Here is a 16,313-nt window from a genome sequence, read left to right on the forward strand (position 1 = left end):
AAAAATGTCCACACACACCGCACGTGAAATATTAAATAAGAGAGAGAAGAACAGGGTGTATGGCAAATGTCTTCACAGTTACTGATGAAGTCGCAGTTATCACCAGTCACATAACCCTTTTAATTAATCAGCTCCTCCCTCTATCTGAGGCACAGCTCTGCAGACGGACAGAGAGCCAGTGAGGGATGCACTGACATTGAGTGATGGGCCTGTACCCAGGGCAGCTGTGCTGGTATACCGGGTCCCGCTGGGCCTGGAGAGGTCCTGCTGATGCACACATCATTAATGCTGAAAGAGATGAATGTGGGTCTGTGCACTGTTGCACGAGCCCACAGAGCGGGGGGGAAACCTGCATTAGTGCATCAGCTTTCACACGTCTACACCCAAAAAAAAAAAAGAAAACAAAAAAAGGAAGGACATGATTTTGTTTTCTTTTCACCACAACATTCTCTCACCATATGGTCAGTCCTCTTCTTGGCATGGTGCGACAGTTAAATGTGTCCCCCCAACAGCCCACTCATATTCCGCCTCTCATCATCATCTCCAAAAGTAGGGCAGCCTACGCTCTGAACATAAGGCTTCTCTGCATGGTTATTAACCCAATCACTCACATGGACAAATGCACAGCACCATGGCGCAGGTACAGGAGTGCACAGGATACTCCGATTTTCATTCCTAACTAAATGGGTCACATGATAATTGCATTAAAGGTTTTGGGGCAGTTAATTAAACAGTCGATTCAAAGGTGAGCTGTTTATCATTTGGAAACTTCAGCGTAGAGCTAATCAAATTATTGTAATTGTGTTTGCCAGGGTCCATTTTAATGTTAATTGAGACCAAACATACCCGTATGTGCATTAAGCCATACTTGCTACATTCCATACTTGGAAATCCAACAGGAGTATGAGCTCACATGGAGATACTGCCAACTGAAGTTATATGAGAAAGGGAGTCCATATGTAAAGGGAGGCTTCTCATAGCCTGGCAATGCTGGCGATCTTTTCAAAGTAAGATGTTGTTCTGTATTTCAAAATAAGACTCTCAAAAGAATGCTCATGTTTTATGACCCCTGATATCATTTTTTTCTAAAAATCCTGTGACATTGAACCAGTTTAAAGATACAGCCAGCGTTTTGTGTGGAATGTATTGTCTTGGCGGTTAAAAAACCAACAACTATATACTATCCTGTTAAAGGGGCTCAGTGTAACTCTTTGTATAGATTCATATGTATCATTTTTGTATTGCCTTTATATAAGCAGATTTTAATGTGACATGATAAATAAGACCCTTCCTGTCTCTCTCAGTTGCCTATACAAGCTTGTGGGCGATGTATTTAAATTGCTTAAAGATGTAATATATGACGTTTTTAATTGAGAACGTTCAATTTCCTTTTCTAGTGTTGTAAACACTCCCCGAGTTCCCAGTCAGAACGGTGAGCTGCTAGGTTAAATTAAGCTAACTAGCTATGGGCAGCTACAGTTAACAGCAGTTTGCTGTTACTCTGGTGATATGTTGCTATTTGTTCTGAGTATGATTTTGATCAATGATGGCCAGACCTTACATATCGCACCTTTTTATTAACCTCTGGAGTAGGTACACTTTCACCAAGTCCCTGTGTTGCACCGCCAGGATTCTCCGGTAGCCCAGAATGGACAAACCCAGACACTGGCTCTAGAGGACCCTTTTTATTCTTTGGGACATTTTCATAGTTTCTCCTATACTCTCAGTGAAATGAGATGTCTTCAACTGGCTGCACTAAATCCTACACACAGAACCGTTTTATGGGGAACTTTTTCAGTAAACGAGGTCTGCCTTTGCAGCTTGACCACAAAGTAACAAGTTGCTGCTCTACTGGGAGCATGAGTTGTTTACACTCTCAGTGTTTCCATAATACCTTTTTTTTTTTTTTTTTACATGACAGTGCAATCCATCCAGTGGCTGCAACCAGCGTGCCAGCTGCGTGCTCTGACACACTCATTTACAGCAACCTTTCACTCTACTCACTGCTCAGTGCTTGGGTTTGAGCCATGGCAACGTGCTCTGACAAAGGGACGAAACGTGTTTGCTTTGTAACCAGAAAGATACTTGTTAAAAGTCTTGTCTACAGATGACCTCTTTAAAAATATGTGGGTCAACTTCAGCGAGGAAAGCAAAATGTTTTTTTCTCTTTGAGATGCATTTAATGGTGTTTTTTAATGTTTTCTTTATTTTGCCTCTCAACTTTTATCACTGACTCTCTTGTTAACAGAAAAAGCTGCAGCAGCAAATGAAGAGGAGGTACAGAAGGCTGATGTCTCATCAACAGGCCAAAGTGTGATCGACAAAGATGCCTTGGGACCAATGATGCTGGAGGTGGGTAGAGGGCCTTCTCATGATTTTTCACAGTGTTGTATCAATATGACACAGACTGAACACTCATACAAACACTCACATAGGAGAGAGATACATTTCTCTTTCAGTCCTGATCGGTATGTAATGAATAGGCCAACCCACAGAGAACAATCACAAATGGGTAAGGAGTGGTTTTGTCTGAGCGTAGCTATGTGGTGTAAAAGCCGCCAGCATCTTGTATCTGCCCTGGATTGGCTGTAAATCACAGAGCAGAGCAATGGCCTCGTTGTCCTGTGGAGGGCCACTGAAGTGCTTACGTATAATGAGAAAGAAAGCAACAGCCTGGCGAATGAATCAGTCCATTGAGCCCATCCTCTCACTCACTTCCTCCCTCCCTTTCTCTCCCTCTTACTTGTTCACTTCTCTTTTCTCTCTCCCTCCCCATCTCCTCTCCCTTCGCCTCTAGATCTGTCCTGTCATGGAATATTTATAGCTCTCCTGGTCCAGCGTCACTGAATCGACATACTAACTTGCAGCTAAATATAGCCCGGTGCAGCCTGCATGCTTTCCCATCTGTCAGCAGCCCCCAAAAACACAGTGATCGGCCATTCACACCCGCTCCGCTCTAGCCCCGGCCTCTTGTCCGCCAGCCCGGGCTCATTACAGGATGCTCCGAGGAGAATGGCCGTCAGCAGGAAGTGCACCCACGCGCCCCATGACCCTCCTCTGAGGGCTCTCTGCCTCCCACTCTCTTGTGAGTGCGCGCAACATTAGTGCGGTGTTGTTTTAACTTCCTGGGAGCAAGTCTGGTTCTGTCACAAGACCTTCGTGGCATATATTTTGCCTGGTAGACTGCTCCGTATGGTTGCTGTACAATATGATGGCGCCAGAAACTAAGGGCTGAGTATGTTTTCAAATGTCTTGATACTGGAACCAATACGATAGCTGGGTTTCAGTACAGACCAGGGTTATTATCCTAACCGAAACTCAATAAAAACAATACCCTTTCAGAACAACTAAAACACAACAAACTGTATTCATTTCAGTTTTAGTGTTTTTACAATAAGGTATTTGGTTAATTTCTTGCTATTTTGCAATAGAAGTTCGCACAATGAAATAAAGAGTTGCAGATCTTTCATACTACACATGTATAGAACATATACAAATAATTGAATTAGAAGCATTTAGTAGCACATTTAGCAAATTTATTTTGTAGTAGTCCTATATGGACTACATACATCTGACATATTGTAACTGGCCAAAAAAAAACTAAAACTACTGTAAAACTAAATATATTAAAACTTCTAAATTAAAAACTTAAATCTTAAAGTTGAGCCCAAAATCAAATAATAAACAATTGAAAATACCAAACCTTCTGTTTTACAGGTCTGAAAATTTCATGGTAAATAGGTATTTTAATAGTTTCAATTTTATCTGTCTCTAATTAGCAATCCAAAATCTGCCCAGACAGATCTGCTGAAGTCATAGAACTTGGTTTGAATGTAAATGGTTTAAAAAAGGGGGACTTTAATTAACTGACCTGCAGAAGTTGTGGGAGAAACTAGTTGAAAGTTAAGCTGCAACAACGCACTTTAATTTAGTGGTCTGCTGAAAAGTGAGACAGAAACTAGAAATTATAATATCATGATTTGCAGAAGTTAAGCAGAAACCAGATGGTTGTTTTCTGGAATGCATTAAAATAAATTACCAGCTATTTATTAACTGCTTGTGGAAAATAGCAGAATGTTATTAAATGATGTTGCTGTAATTCTCAATAGATTTTGAGCTCATTATCATGACATCTCAAATATGTTGCCCAGTAATTACCACCAATTTACCATCAAGTTAAACGTTACCCAAAACTGTTATAATCTTGGTACAGATGGAACAATATTTATTTTGATATGTTGCTTTAAGAAAAATAAATATATTTTCTTTGATTTAACAAAAGAAGCCAAATCTCTCAAATTTTACTCATTGACAAGAAGCTGTATAATAATGTTTCCCTAAAATTACAGTTTAACTTAAAAAAAGGAGACATTTGATACCGTCGTTGCTAGACAGCCAACCGAATTCCATCAGAGTTTTCAGGACCATCACTTAGATCGATGGCTGTTGATAAATAAAGGAGGATGGCATCACCCTGCTCCTTTCCTGGACGCAAGAGTGTAGAGGGGGTGGTTTAGCTAAACATGTTTCAGCTGGCCTGCCGGACTCACTGATCTGACTGAGGTTTGTGTGAGTAAGATTCTATGGCCCTGCTTAAGTTATTGCTTTCTAACTGTTGACTACCACTTCTATGCAAGTTTATTGATAGCCTTCTTTAATAACACAGTCTTTGATATTTATAAAACTTACTAAACACGTACTGATTGGATCTCTGAAGTTCATTCTGTCCCTGCTTATGCCCTTTTTGACAGTCGGCGGGTTCTTTGATGTTGACTTCTAAGTATGGTAGGATTTAAAAATAATTAGATTTGTCTATAAACGACAGACTCTCGTAACAAAGTGTTGGACTTTTCTGGCTCCACTCATCTTTGAGAAACTTTGGAAAACCATATCCTTGTGTTTTTCTGTTTGTTTCTCTCTATAATCAGATGCAACAGATCAACAATATCCATTTTCCTCAGCTGCCGACACAGCTGGAAGGTGCAGCACATGCTCGGGCACCAATGTTGCTAAACGTTACCATCCATCAGTGTGGATGCTCACATCGTTATCGTACTCTCCGGACACATTTCTCTCTGTAACGAAAAAGTGTTTAGGTTCGGCAGTGATCCCTACTAGAGACCTGTTTGAATTGTTAGTAGCGCAACAGTCATGCGTTGTTATGTAGCACTTGAGTAGGAACTTACGTTAAGAGAGCCGCTGTTTGCAAAACACCAGTATCATGTCATGAATAAGTGTACCACCATGCAGATAGGGGAAACGAGTCGACCTGACCCTACTCCCTAAATATAACAATTCACAACCAACTGTACATTGCTGTTGGAGCTATATAGAGTTGTGTATGAAGGCAGTAGATGCCAAATAGAACAAAGAGAGTATAGTGGCTCAGAGCTACGGTGTATATTTAAGCAGGCCATTGTAAATTAAGCTATTGGCTAATGATATTATGCAAGACTGTCTGCAAGAAGGCAGTAGTTGGCACTAAAGAGTGTTTGCTCTGCTGTTACTATTTGCCCTACTTGTCCAGGACATGGCCTTTCTTCACACTGGGTGGACTTGCACAATCGTGTTGCCTTTTGGAAACGCTCTGCTTGATGCCGTGGTAGATGAGTTCTCCTTAAGCCTATTTTCAGCTTGTGGTGCTTTAATGCAGGCGAGGGAAAACTTCTGTCTCAATCTGTTCATGTCATGTATACATGTGTAGCCCTGGATGTATGAGTTTAGCCTGCTGGTTGATTGCAGGTATGTTACTCAGGGTCATTACAAAGACGGAGACTAGAATTCAGCATACAATATGTTTTTAGATATTTGTAATGTGCAGTTAATTATTATGTGTGCAGTTAATCATTATAAGCAGAGGTGAGGAGCAGACACCTCGACAGTAGTCTCTTTTATCTTTACAGTAGATTTTATAGCTTTACAACCTCCAGAATTTCCTTTTTTCAAGGGCTTGGCGTGATTTGATGGCCTAATTGACACCATCTTGTGTGTAATGGCTGACCTGGGGCTGTATTCTTTCAATTAAGTGCTCCTCCTCCTGCACATCCTCCAACCTCTGCAGGCGTCTCCTTTTATCCTGCTTTCTATCAGACACACTGATGTTAAGCGTCTGTGGAAGTGATGGAAGTCCCCAGCACAAAGTGTACTAATCACCTGTTTTTAGATATAAATGGAGATGTGCTGCATTTTACACAGCTTGATAAGACACGTGCCAAGATTTCAGTACTGTATGTGCATGCTAGGGATGGACAGTAACCACAAATGGGGTACAAATGGCACATCATTAAAGATGATAAGTTAACAGTAAGGATTTGTAAACAGGACATTGTTTTTTTCTTCTGCTACTTTGCCCTTCATTTCATTGTAAAATATGTTTGTATGTACCAGTGTAAAAATTCAATACACAACCTCAAACTACTTTTATCTCTCCCACCTCTCCAGGCCTTGGATGGCTTCTTCTTCGTTGTAAACATGGAGGGCAACATCGTGTTCGTGTCGGAGAACGTGACCCAGTACCTGCGCTACAACCAGGAGGAGCTGATGAACACCAGCGTGTACAGCGTGCTGCACGTCGGAGATCACGCCGAGTTCATCAAGAACCTGCTGCCCAAATCCCTCGGTTAGCCTCCGGCTCATTTTTCCCTGGCTGCATTTGGCTTTTTTTCTACCTGTCACTTTTCTGTCTCGCCGTGTCACTTTTCTGTCTCGCTGTGTCACTTGTGGTCTGCATCTTTCTCTGTTCTCCTAATCCCGCATGTGTATTCTCGCTGTTGCATCATTGCCCACCTCTGCTCATAATTTAGCAGGCCTTCACACGCTCGTCTCGTCTCTCGCTCTTTACATCACAACACTCTCCTCTTCTCTTCTGCTCAGACAGGTACGCTGTAGGTGGCTGTTTATTAGTGATGTCAGTTTAATTAAACTACTAAATTGTTTACGGTTGAACTGCCACAGAGAGGATTTGAGAAAGCTGGCTAATACAAACTGTTATGTAAGCTTTATATACAGGGTTGGCACGGTGCATAAAACCTATAGGTTCTTCATTTTCCCTTTTGCTGATGCTCAGCCGCCCAGACATTCGCTCTCGCTCCTCTCTTCTTCCTCCCTCCCTTTTCAGCTAATTAACTTCCTTTTTCGGCATCTCTCCCCTGTCAGCAGCATCGCTCCCTTCCTATATTCTCATCTCATGCCCTTCCTTCCCATCTCTTCACTTTGTGTTATTCTCACCCTCACCCAACTTCCCATTTTCATGTTTCTCGCTTCCAAGCATCCCTGAAAAGCATTCTCCCTCTCCCAGCATTGCTCATCTCACGAAAACAGGCCGACAGACATTTGCCTTTTTCCTCCTCGCCTCCAGTTTTGCCCCTTCTTTTCCCTCCGTTTCCTTCCTCCTTTTTCATACCTCCTTTCCTCTGCCACATCTTACCTTTCAATCTCCTCTGCGCAAGAGGTGATTGTAATGTATGTCAGTGCACCCCATCAGGAGCTCTTTCTCGGTCCCATCCTCTCCTCTTCTCTCCTGGTGCTCCGGATTGAGGTCTGAGTGCCCAGCCATCTGGGTGGGGGAGCAGCACAGAGCGGAGTACCCTGGAAACGATCAGTGGGCTGTGTCCCAGATACTGAGAGATTATCAATGCACCGAATGAGATCACAAACCAGATGGAGTGTGATGGGAGTTAGAGTTAAATGAGTTGTGTGTGTGTGTGTGTGACTGTACATGTCTCTTTCTTTTCTTTGTGTGTGTGTGCGCGCACATGCATGTACATGCGTGTTTGCTCACGCCTGTGTAAGTGTTGGAGAGAAGAAGAAAGATTGGCAATGATGTTTTAGAGGACATGCATATGGAGGGCTGGCTGTGATGCATGGCTGTGGATAGATGGCACAGGGCGCCGGGTTCCAACTGCTCATTATGACTGATCTCTACCCAGCAACTGCTCTCTCCTTTTTTACACTTTTTCCGGCTTCATTCTCTCTGTGTTGCTCTCATTATGTCTTTCACTCGCAGTGAGGTAGCCTCTCTTGGCTCGCTCGTCGCAGCTCTCCCTGTTTTGTTGTTAAGTTTTTGGCTGCAGTAAAATTCATCAAATAAAATCCACAGGAAGCCACATTGTAAATCTCCCTCCTCTCCTTCCTGTCTCCCCCGTAGTGAACGGCGTCCCGTGGTCCAGCGAGGGTCCGAGGAGGAACAGTCACACGTTTAACTGCCGAATGCTGGTCAACCCCCACAGCGAGAGCCAGGATGAGGCGCACGAGCACGAGCCTCAGCAGCAGAAATACGAGACCATGCAGTGTTTCGCAGTCTCCGAGCCCAAGTCCATCAAGGAGGAAGGAGACGGTATGCAATGAGAGAGGGGAAAGTTGGAGGACTGCTCAGCACTCAAGTAGTTACCCTACAAAACAACCTTGGACAAGATTATTTTCACAATTAATCGCTTAGTTTGTTGGGCAAAAATTTTTTTCCCCCTATATTTTACAAACAGTCCTAAACCAAAAAATGGGTGATTTATTATCATAAATGTGCCTAGAAAAGAAGTCATATGACATTAAAGATCAGCTGGTTTTCAGCTAAGGCCAGCGACTGGCCGATCAGTGTCAGATATATCCCATTCTGTGCCAGTCACATCTACAAACACATCGTCATTTGGGGAAGTAAAACATTGTAGCAGAGGGTTATGAATCACACATTTACTTTGAGGACAAGGACCCATTGTCTGAACCTGAGCAGCAAACTTTATTAAGTTCACTTTATTATTGCCCAAAAGAGTTGGCTAAAATGTTTTAGCCAACTCTTTTTTAGACATTTTAATAACAGGCCATTAAAATGGCTTACAAATGTTATTTTCCTTTTTAATTTGGTATTCAGTGTTTTATTCTAAACATACAATTGAATATTCCATTTGACAAACATTTTAAAAAAAAACTTTGTGTATGCTAATTATTTTTCCCCGAAAAGAAAGAAAAACTAAATGGGTCAAGAAAATTGCAATGAGTGTATCCTTAAGTGACATGTATAAAACCGTCATGATTTTGAACATCTCATATTTATACGTAAACATCTAGAGCAATTGTAACTACCTACAGTAGTCACTCAGGAAATGTTAAGGAAGAAACTTAAGAGATTTCAATCTCAGAAATTGCTAATTAAAGTTGGAAATGAAAGCATCATGTGGGACATGATGTGGGACAGTTTCTAAAACGCTCTGTTCACAGCAGCTCAAGTCTGCTCACAACAGACTTAAGGTTATTTATTGTGACTGAAGAATGAGACATTGCTAAAGAGAGAAATTAGCCCATATTAATCCTTGAAAGCTGATGCTCATAATAAGAAGGAATTTAGAAAATAGGCTAAAACTCAAAGTTGTCTGGCAGACCAAGAACACAAAACACATTTGCAAGCATCTCTGCCTTACATAACATCAGACTGATTGTTGTCGTCTTGTAGGGCTGCACTATTCTGGAAAAAATGTGAATCACGATTTTTTTGCTTAGAATTGAGATCACGATTCTCTGGCACGATTTTTTTCACAAAATGTTTATAACACTGATGAACTTGAACAAAACAAAAAAAAAACATTGTAGTATGAAAAAGCAATGTTTTTTTTGTTTTGTTAGTTCTATCATTGGATGATAAATGATTTTTACAAAAGTAAAAAAAAAAATTAGTGATGAGAGGGCATCCTCTAATACCTCATGTTGTACAGTGTTTATTGGGGCCGTAGCTTTGGCTAGGTGATATGTGATAGCTGCTGTGATCGGCTTTCTAAAACGGAGGCATAATATTCTTCCTTTTCCTAAAGCCGCCTCAGAGGTGCAGTGACGTGAAGCCCGAAGTTGGGCTGCAAACAGTTGACAACAAATTTGTCTTCAAAATAAGAGCTTTACATTGCACCCCATTGGAGTTTAGAACTGGGTTCTTAGCGGGGGGCTTTTAATTTGAAAGTAGCGACCGTTCCTAGCTTGTCGCTACAACAACAAGCTAGCAGTCGAGGTGTACCGTCCGAGGCAGCAAATCGGCGGACCAAAACAGACCCCCAATTTGCCGCCCTCTGTCTAAAACCGCGGACCTAGCCGTCAATAGGACGGGCAGATTGGCGGCTTGCTGCCTTGTCTAAAAACGGCTTCTCACACTCCTTCCAAACACTCAGCTGCAGGTGGGCTTCCGCCACTGAATCACGTGTTGTAAAGACGCTTTACCACAGGTTGAGGGAGGAGGCAGCGGCCGTGCTGCGTTTGGGGGCGCTTCAAAAAATCCGGGAGGAAAATAGGAGCATTTGTTTGTGATTCGGCTCGAGATATAAAATGCTTCAGAATCGCTGTGTGTAGAAATGAGATCACGTGTATGTGTGAATCGAGATCGCGATTTTTTAACGATTTTTTGTGCAGCCCTATCGTCTTGAATGGATGAATAAAAGTCAACAGAATCAGAATCCTCGATGTCTGCAAGCAGAGCTGATTGCTCACGTTGAAGCTCAGAAACCTTAATTAACGCAAAAGCGAGTCAAAAAAGGCAAGACTGCTGCAGAATGGAAAATTATTTTAAAAATGTTTTAAAGCTACTGCCATTTAGATCTATTATGAATAGATCACAGTGTTTCCTCTAGGATTTTTTTCAGCAGCGGGGGCAGGCTCTCCAGGGAGCCATGGCGATGTAAACAAATGACACTTGACTACAGATTTTACTATTATGCCCAGCATAATCCCCCTTTTTATTGAATGGCTGGCATGGAAAATGGCTTTTTAAAGGCTGAATGTAAAAATAAAAAATAATTACAAAAATACAACAATAAAATAAAATAAAAAATAAAACAATAAATAATAATTTCTTGATGGGGCTGTAGAATCAGTGGCAAAATTTGCACCCAGGCTCAGAACAATGAATTTTTCTGGGTTTTGAAAAATATTTGAACAAGCTCATCTGAAAATGCAGTCAGCAGTTAAATCATGGCGTGTATATATTCGCTTAATGCTATCAATCTGTTTACTCACGTTAGCGACACTGAGTTGAGTTGGCACCGGGCCATATTAATTAAGCTACCGATATGTTACGTAACCTTTGCTGGCCATCAAAATTTTGCGAATGTCTATTGAACTTATAAAATCCATTATAAGTTTTCTTAAGCTAATAAGTCTACCTTTTCTCCGGTGAGTCGTTGCCCTATTTTCAAGATGACACTCCTCTGACTCTCCGACCTGGTGCCTGGGTGCTTGACGTAATAACACTTTTAAGGCCGCGCTCTTGCGAGTAATTAACGTCGATGGCACCGGTAAGTTATTGGGGGAGGGCGGGGGGAATCTACTCCAAAGAGTAGATACTGAGCAAGATGGTTATCTAGTTTACCTCAGCACTCGCGACACCCGACCCAGTGCAGGACTCTGCTGTGAAGGGGGAGATATGATATGGCAGTGGTGTATCTGCGACAATTTAAAAAAAAAAAAAGAAAGAAATTTGAAGGAGCGGCGGCTAGAATTTAGGAGTGGCGGCCCACCACTCCTAAATGAATGTAGAGGAAACACTGGATCATTGAGATTTAGCTGTGTTCGGCTCATAACTGGCGTTGTATGTGAAAAGGGGTCTGAGCAGCTGATGCAGAGCTGTGCTGGTGCCACTCAACTTCCATCCATGAAAAGTTAAGTGACACAAGGGAGACGAGAGGCTGGGCAGCTGTCATTAAAGCGCATCTATAATTCATGTACATCCCTCACAAACCTGAGCTTATGACTCCAGAGGAAGGATGTGGCTGTTTTTTAATCATGTGTATTGCATCAATAAAGCGACCTTTTGATAACCTCCGGGTTATATTTGACATTTGAAACATGTTTTCTGAGCATATTTTAGCAGAGAAAGAAAAGCCACCAGCCCTAACATCTGCCTTTCATGGGAAGTAATTTAAATTGTATGTTGCTGTCTGTACTGTGTTCAGACACTGAGAGGTCACTGGGCTTTTCTCAGTGGTTTCATGGCTTTAGTCAGAAACTTGAGATCCTTTAGTTTGAGTAAATTTCCATCACAAGTGACCGTCCCTTATCCAGAACTTTTCAGTACTTTATAAAGCATTGATACTTGCATTCTAGATCTTAACTACTTCAATCCGATTTGCTCAGTGGCTTTAATGAGCGGCCATGATTCCCCACTGCCAGACTATAACTCAGTGGTTAATTAAAACAATAAGTGGAAATGTTTCACTCCTAGTCGAGTCTCAACCTGTCTTTTCCCCTCTCTGGCTTCCTTTGTGCACCAGCTGCTTGCCAACCATACTTTGGCGAATAGACTGACTAGGACCCAGGCCAGAGGTGTGTGTGTGTGTGTTCGTGTGTGTTTGTGTGTGTGTGTTACAGTTGCAGATATTTGTAGATGGAGACAGAAGCAGGAAGGAGAGAGAGAGAGAAAGTACGAGAATTTGGAGAGATTCACAGATCTTAAGGGCCGGACCACCCAAGAGGCTCCGTTTACAAGTCAAACTGAGGAATGTGTGTGTGTGTGTGTGTGTTAGCCCTGGCATGCATTTCTTTGCTAGAAACATGTGTGGGATTGTGGGTATTACTGGCATAGAAAAGTCAGATGGCAGATTTTTTGGGGTCACCCCAGCCCTGGACTTGGCTGTGTGTGTGTGTGTGTGTGTGTGTGTGTGTGTGTGTGTGTGTGTGTGTGTGTGTGTGTGTGTGTGTGTGTGTGTGTGGAGAGGCAACTGTCATGATTGAGTGATGGCAATCTTTAATGTCGGGCTAGGGGAGGTGTCATTGGTGTGAGATGGCACTGTAGGTGAGACCATCCGGAGACACAGGCGGCTCACAAGTGCTCACACACACATACACGCTCACACACACCTTCAAAGGTCACACTTCGTCATTTCCCTCGCCAGCGATAGCTGCTCCTCCTCATGAAAGGAGCGGAGCCCTGATCCCCATGCTCATTAATAACTGTATTAATTATGCTGCCTGGGAATAACATGCATTTCATTTTCTTTCCCTCCCTCTGTCTCTATCATTCACGCCCCCGTCTCCCCCTCTCCTCCCTTCTCTCCTCTCCCACCCCCCCTTCTTCCTCCTCTCCTCTCTGCCCTGTCCTCTTTGTTACATCCTCTACATGATCTCTTCTTTTCCTCCACCCATTTCCTCTGTTTCCCTGTGCTCGTCCTCTCGTCCTCTCTCTTTTAGACTTTCAGTCATGCCTGATCTGTGTGGCTCGCAGGGTACCCATGAAGGAAAGACCCATGCTTCCCACACATGAGAGCTTCACCACGCGCCAGGACCTGCAAGGTACACGACCAAAAGCTACAAATTGATATTGCAGAGACCATTCTCAGCTAACAGCCCACAGAAAAAAACTGCTGTAGCACTACCTTATCCCATGTTGCCAGCCTAAAAAATCACCTGCCGCCACAGTTTAGGTATTTAAACATTATTATATCCTTGGTAAAGACTCTTAGGATGGAATGCATTTGTTGAACCACTGCCCACCTCTGTCTGCACTTTGGGAGGTAAAGTATCTGTCTGAACACTGGCGCATCGATGCAGACAGCTGTCTGCATTTCACCTGGTCTTCTTTGATGTGCTTGTGCCACAACACACAAACGCACACTCATAGTTACTCGCTGACGTATAGTAATTTTCTGTAGTTGCCCACCCAGACTTCTGTAGGTGTGGATGTATGTGTGCCTACATTTTTATCCTGGTTTGTCAGGGCTGAAAGATGCTGGATAAAATGAGTATCATATGTTTAAAAAAAAAAAAAAACTTACCGCTGCAGTCGTCTGTGAGAAGTTGTTGGATGTTGTGCTTTAAGATGCTTCTGTGACAAGTCTTTAGTCAGTCTCCGTGGCTGTCACTCATGCAGCCGTCTGGTTGTCAGCCCTTCAAATGCATCACTGCCTCCATTTAAATTGCAACCCAGTGAGGGACAACTGTTGCACTGCTACTAGAGTGTACATCCATGTGTGTGTTTACGCACGTAGGCAGCATGGGTCTGTTTGTTCAGCTTTAAAGATAGTTGAGTTCAAGCTGCCCCAGTGATTAAATGAAGCTCTCTACCTGTTGTATTGAGTGGCAAACTTGCAGTTTCTGCTAATGTTTATCTAATCTTAGGCATCCAGGTCTTCTTTCCAGCTCAAGTTTCTGACAAGTTGTAATGAAAATGTCAATAGACTGAGTAAATCCTCAATACTACTTTAACCGATATCAAACCACAGAACTGTGGCCAAATGAAGAACAACAAGCTGTTCGACATATTTATGTTTGAAAGAGAAATGGAATCCCTGTCAGCTCAGCTGACAGTTGGTTTGTGCATGTGTATAGACATCCTGGCATTCAAGTCTGAATGAGGCCTTTCCTAATCCGCTCCTCTGTGTTTAGGTAAGATAACGTCCCTGGATACAAGTCTCCTGCGGGCGTCCATGAAACCAGGCTGGGAGGATCTGGTGAGGCGGTGCATCCAGAGGTTCCACCTACAGAATGACGGAGAGATGTCATTTGCAAAGAGACATCAGCAGGAAGGTAACATCTCTCTATAAAAGCAAGGAATGTCTGTCTGTCTGTATATGTGTGTGTGTGTCTGTTCCTCAAATATCTCTGCGGATCAGGATCAGACTGACCTGAGAGTTTCAACATGGCTGCTGCTTGGTTCAAGGGTTTGCGACGTCGGATTTGTTTGGACTGCAATGATACTGTTAATAAATTATTTCATAAATGCTTTACCAATTCCGCGAGCATTGTCCACCGGAGCCACCACAGTCACGTGCGCACCAGAGCCAATCACTGCACACCGTAGCCATGTGCGCACCAGAGCCAATCACTGCAGAGCTCAAACCCACGACATACCTTAAGAAACAAGCGGATTGATACCTGCAGCGGCGCGAGCTGGACCGGGATTTTGCCGGCGGTTCGGTCCCGTTCTGTTCTGTGCATCTAAACTGACTGTTGTGGATTAATGAGACTAAACGAGTCCAGACCGAGTCTGTTCGGGTCTGAGGAGATCCGGAGATGCGCGGACAACAAAGTGGAATCGGAATCTGTGGATGTTCGTGTGTAGCTAGCTGCTAGCCGCTAGCCCACACGGCCCACCTCCTGAGTCGACGGAGCGGATGCACCGGCACGTCCAAAACCGGACTTAGGGTAAATAATGTCCGCCATGCTTTTTCGCGAACATTGCCGCCACGTTTGCTTTGTGTCTGGTGCAGGAAGAAATGGTAAAAACGGGCTTTTGTAACGAAAGTGTCCAAGCAGCAAGTTTGGTTGTTGAGGAACGGTGAAGTTGTGGGAGGGACGGAGGCGGATGAATGACAGGCAACGACGGTCGGTGTAGAGACAGCGATAGTCAAAAGTCAAAACAATGAGGAGACTGCTGAATGTGGAGCAGGCAATGCAGCTCTTCATTCAGCTGGAAGGAGCTCAGGCAGACCTGAGCATTGCCTGCATTTAAATGTAAATAGTTACATATAACTTTGTAAATTCTTAAAATTTATGCACATATTTATCAAACAACAATTTATATTTGCATTATAAGTAAAAAAAAAATGGTTTGTTAAACATATTTGTGGTTTTCACAGTAAAAAAAATCTAACTTTTTCTACTCGGATTTTATGGGGTTTTTTGTGATTTTAGGTCAATTTCGTTAATACAGTATGTCAAAATAGAAAAAATAACGGTACAGTCACTCATGTGAGGTTGTGCTGAAAATAATGACACCAAGTAAATAGTTTTTAAGGTGAAATATAATGGCAAAATCAAAAATAGTCAAAAACGGACAATTATACCCTGGAATATCAGATTTCACAACAAACCTTAATATCCTTGACGTCCCACCTTCAAACACAGCCTCATTTGGCCATCCATGAAAAAGCTACTTAACCTCCCACTTTTCTATAGGAATACATATTTCTTACGGGCACTGCACTAGTCACTCAAAAATAGTGTCGTATTTAAGTTTTTGCTGTTGATTGTTGCTGTTGTGTTTGGGGCACTATTGTTAGATGACTGCAAGTGCGTTAATAGGGAATTAATCATGAGTGCCTTGAGACCATCAATTAGATCACTATTTTAATGCAAAAAACACACCAGAAAAATAAAACAAACACAAACTTGTGTATACATATTATCTAAGTTAAAAATGTATATCCATTAACTGATTTAAGTTCATTTGTTTCCGTAGTGCTCCGCCATGGCCAGGCATTCAGCCCCATCTACCGTTTCTCCCTCTCTGATGGAACCATCGTGTCGGCACACACCAAGAGTAAACTGGTGCGCTCGCCCGCCACCAACGAACCCCAGCTCTACATGTCCCTGCACATTCTTCAGAGGTATGTCCTGCTACCTACAGA

The 16,313-nt window shown here is 42.7% G+C and overlaps 1 protein-coding gene across 11 annotated transcripts in view; it reads left to right on the plus strand.

The window, feature by feature from the left end:
* The window catches only part of ncoa2 (nuclear receptor coactivator 2), a 66,517-nt gene that overhangs the window by 30,472 nt on the left and 19,732 nt on the right, over positions 1-16,313 (plus strand). For all 11 annotated transcript variants that reach the window (XM_030398426.1, XM_030398423.1, XM_030398424.1 and 8 more), the window contains 6 exons: positions 2,249-2,352; positions 6,442-6,619; positions 8,147-8,335; positions 13,156-13,257; positions 14,350-14,490; positions 16,145-16,292. In XM_030398426.1, coding sequence (XP_030254286.1) covers positions 2,249-2,352; positions 6,442-6,619; positions 8,147-8,335; positions 13,156-13,257; positions 14,350-14,490; positions 16,145-16,292 — 862 coding nt within the window. The remainder of the gene's footprint in view (positions 1-2,248; positions 2,353-6,441; positions 6,620-8,146; positions 8,336-13,155; positions 13,258-14,349; positions 14,491-16,144; positions 16,293-16,313) is intronic.

Source organism: Sparus aurata, chromosome 19 (assembly GCF_900880675.1).
Source record: "Sparus aurata chromosome 19, fSpaAur1.1, whole genome shotgun sequence".
NCBI classification, from domain to species: domain Eukaryota; kingdom Metazoa; phylum Chordata; class Actinopteri; order Spariformes; family Sparidae; genus Sparus; species Sparus aurata.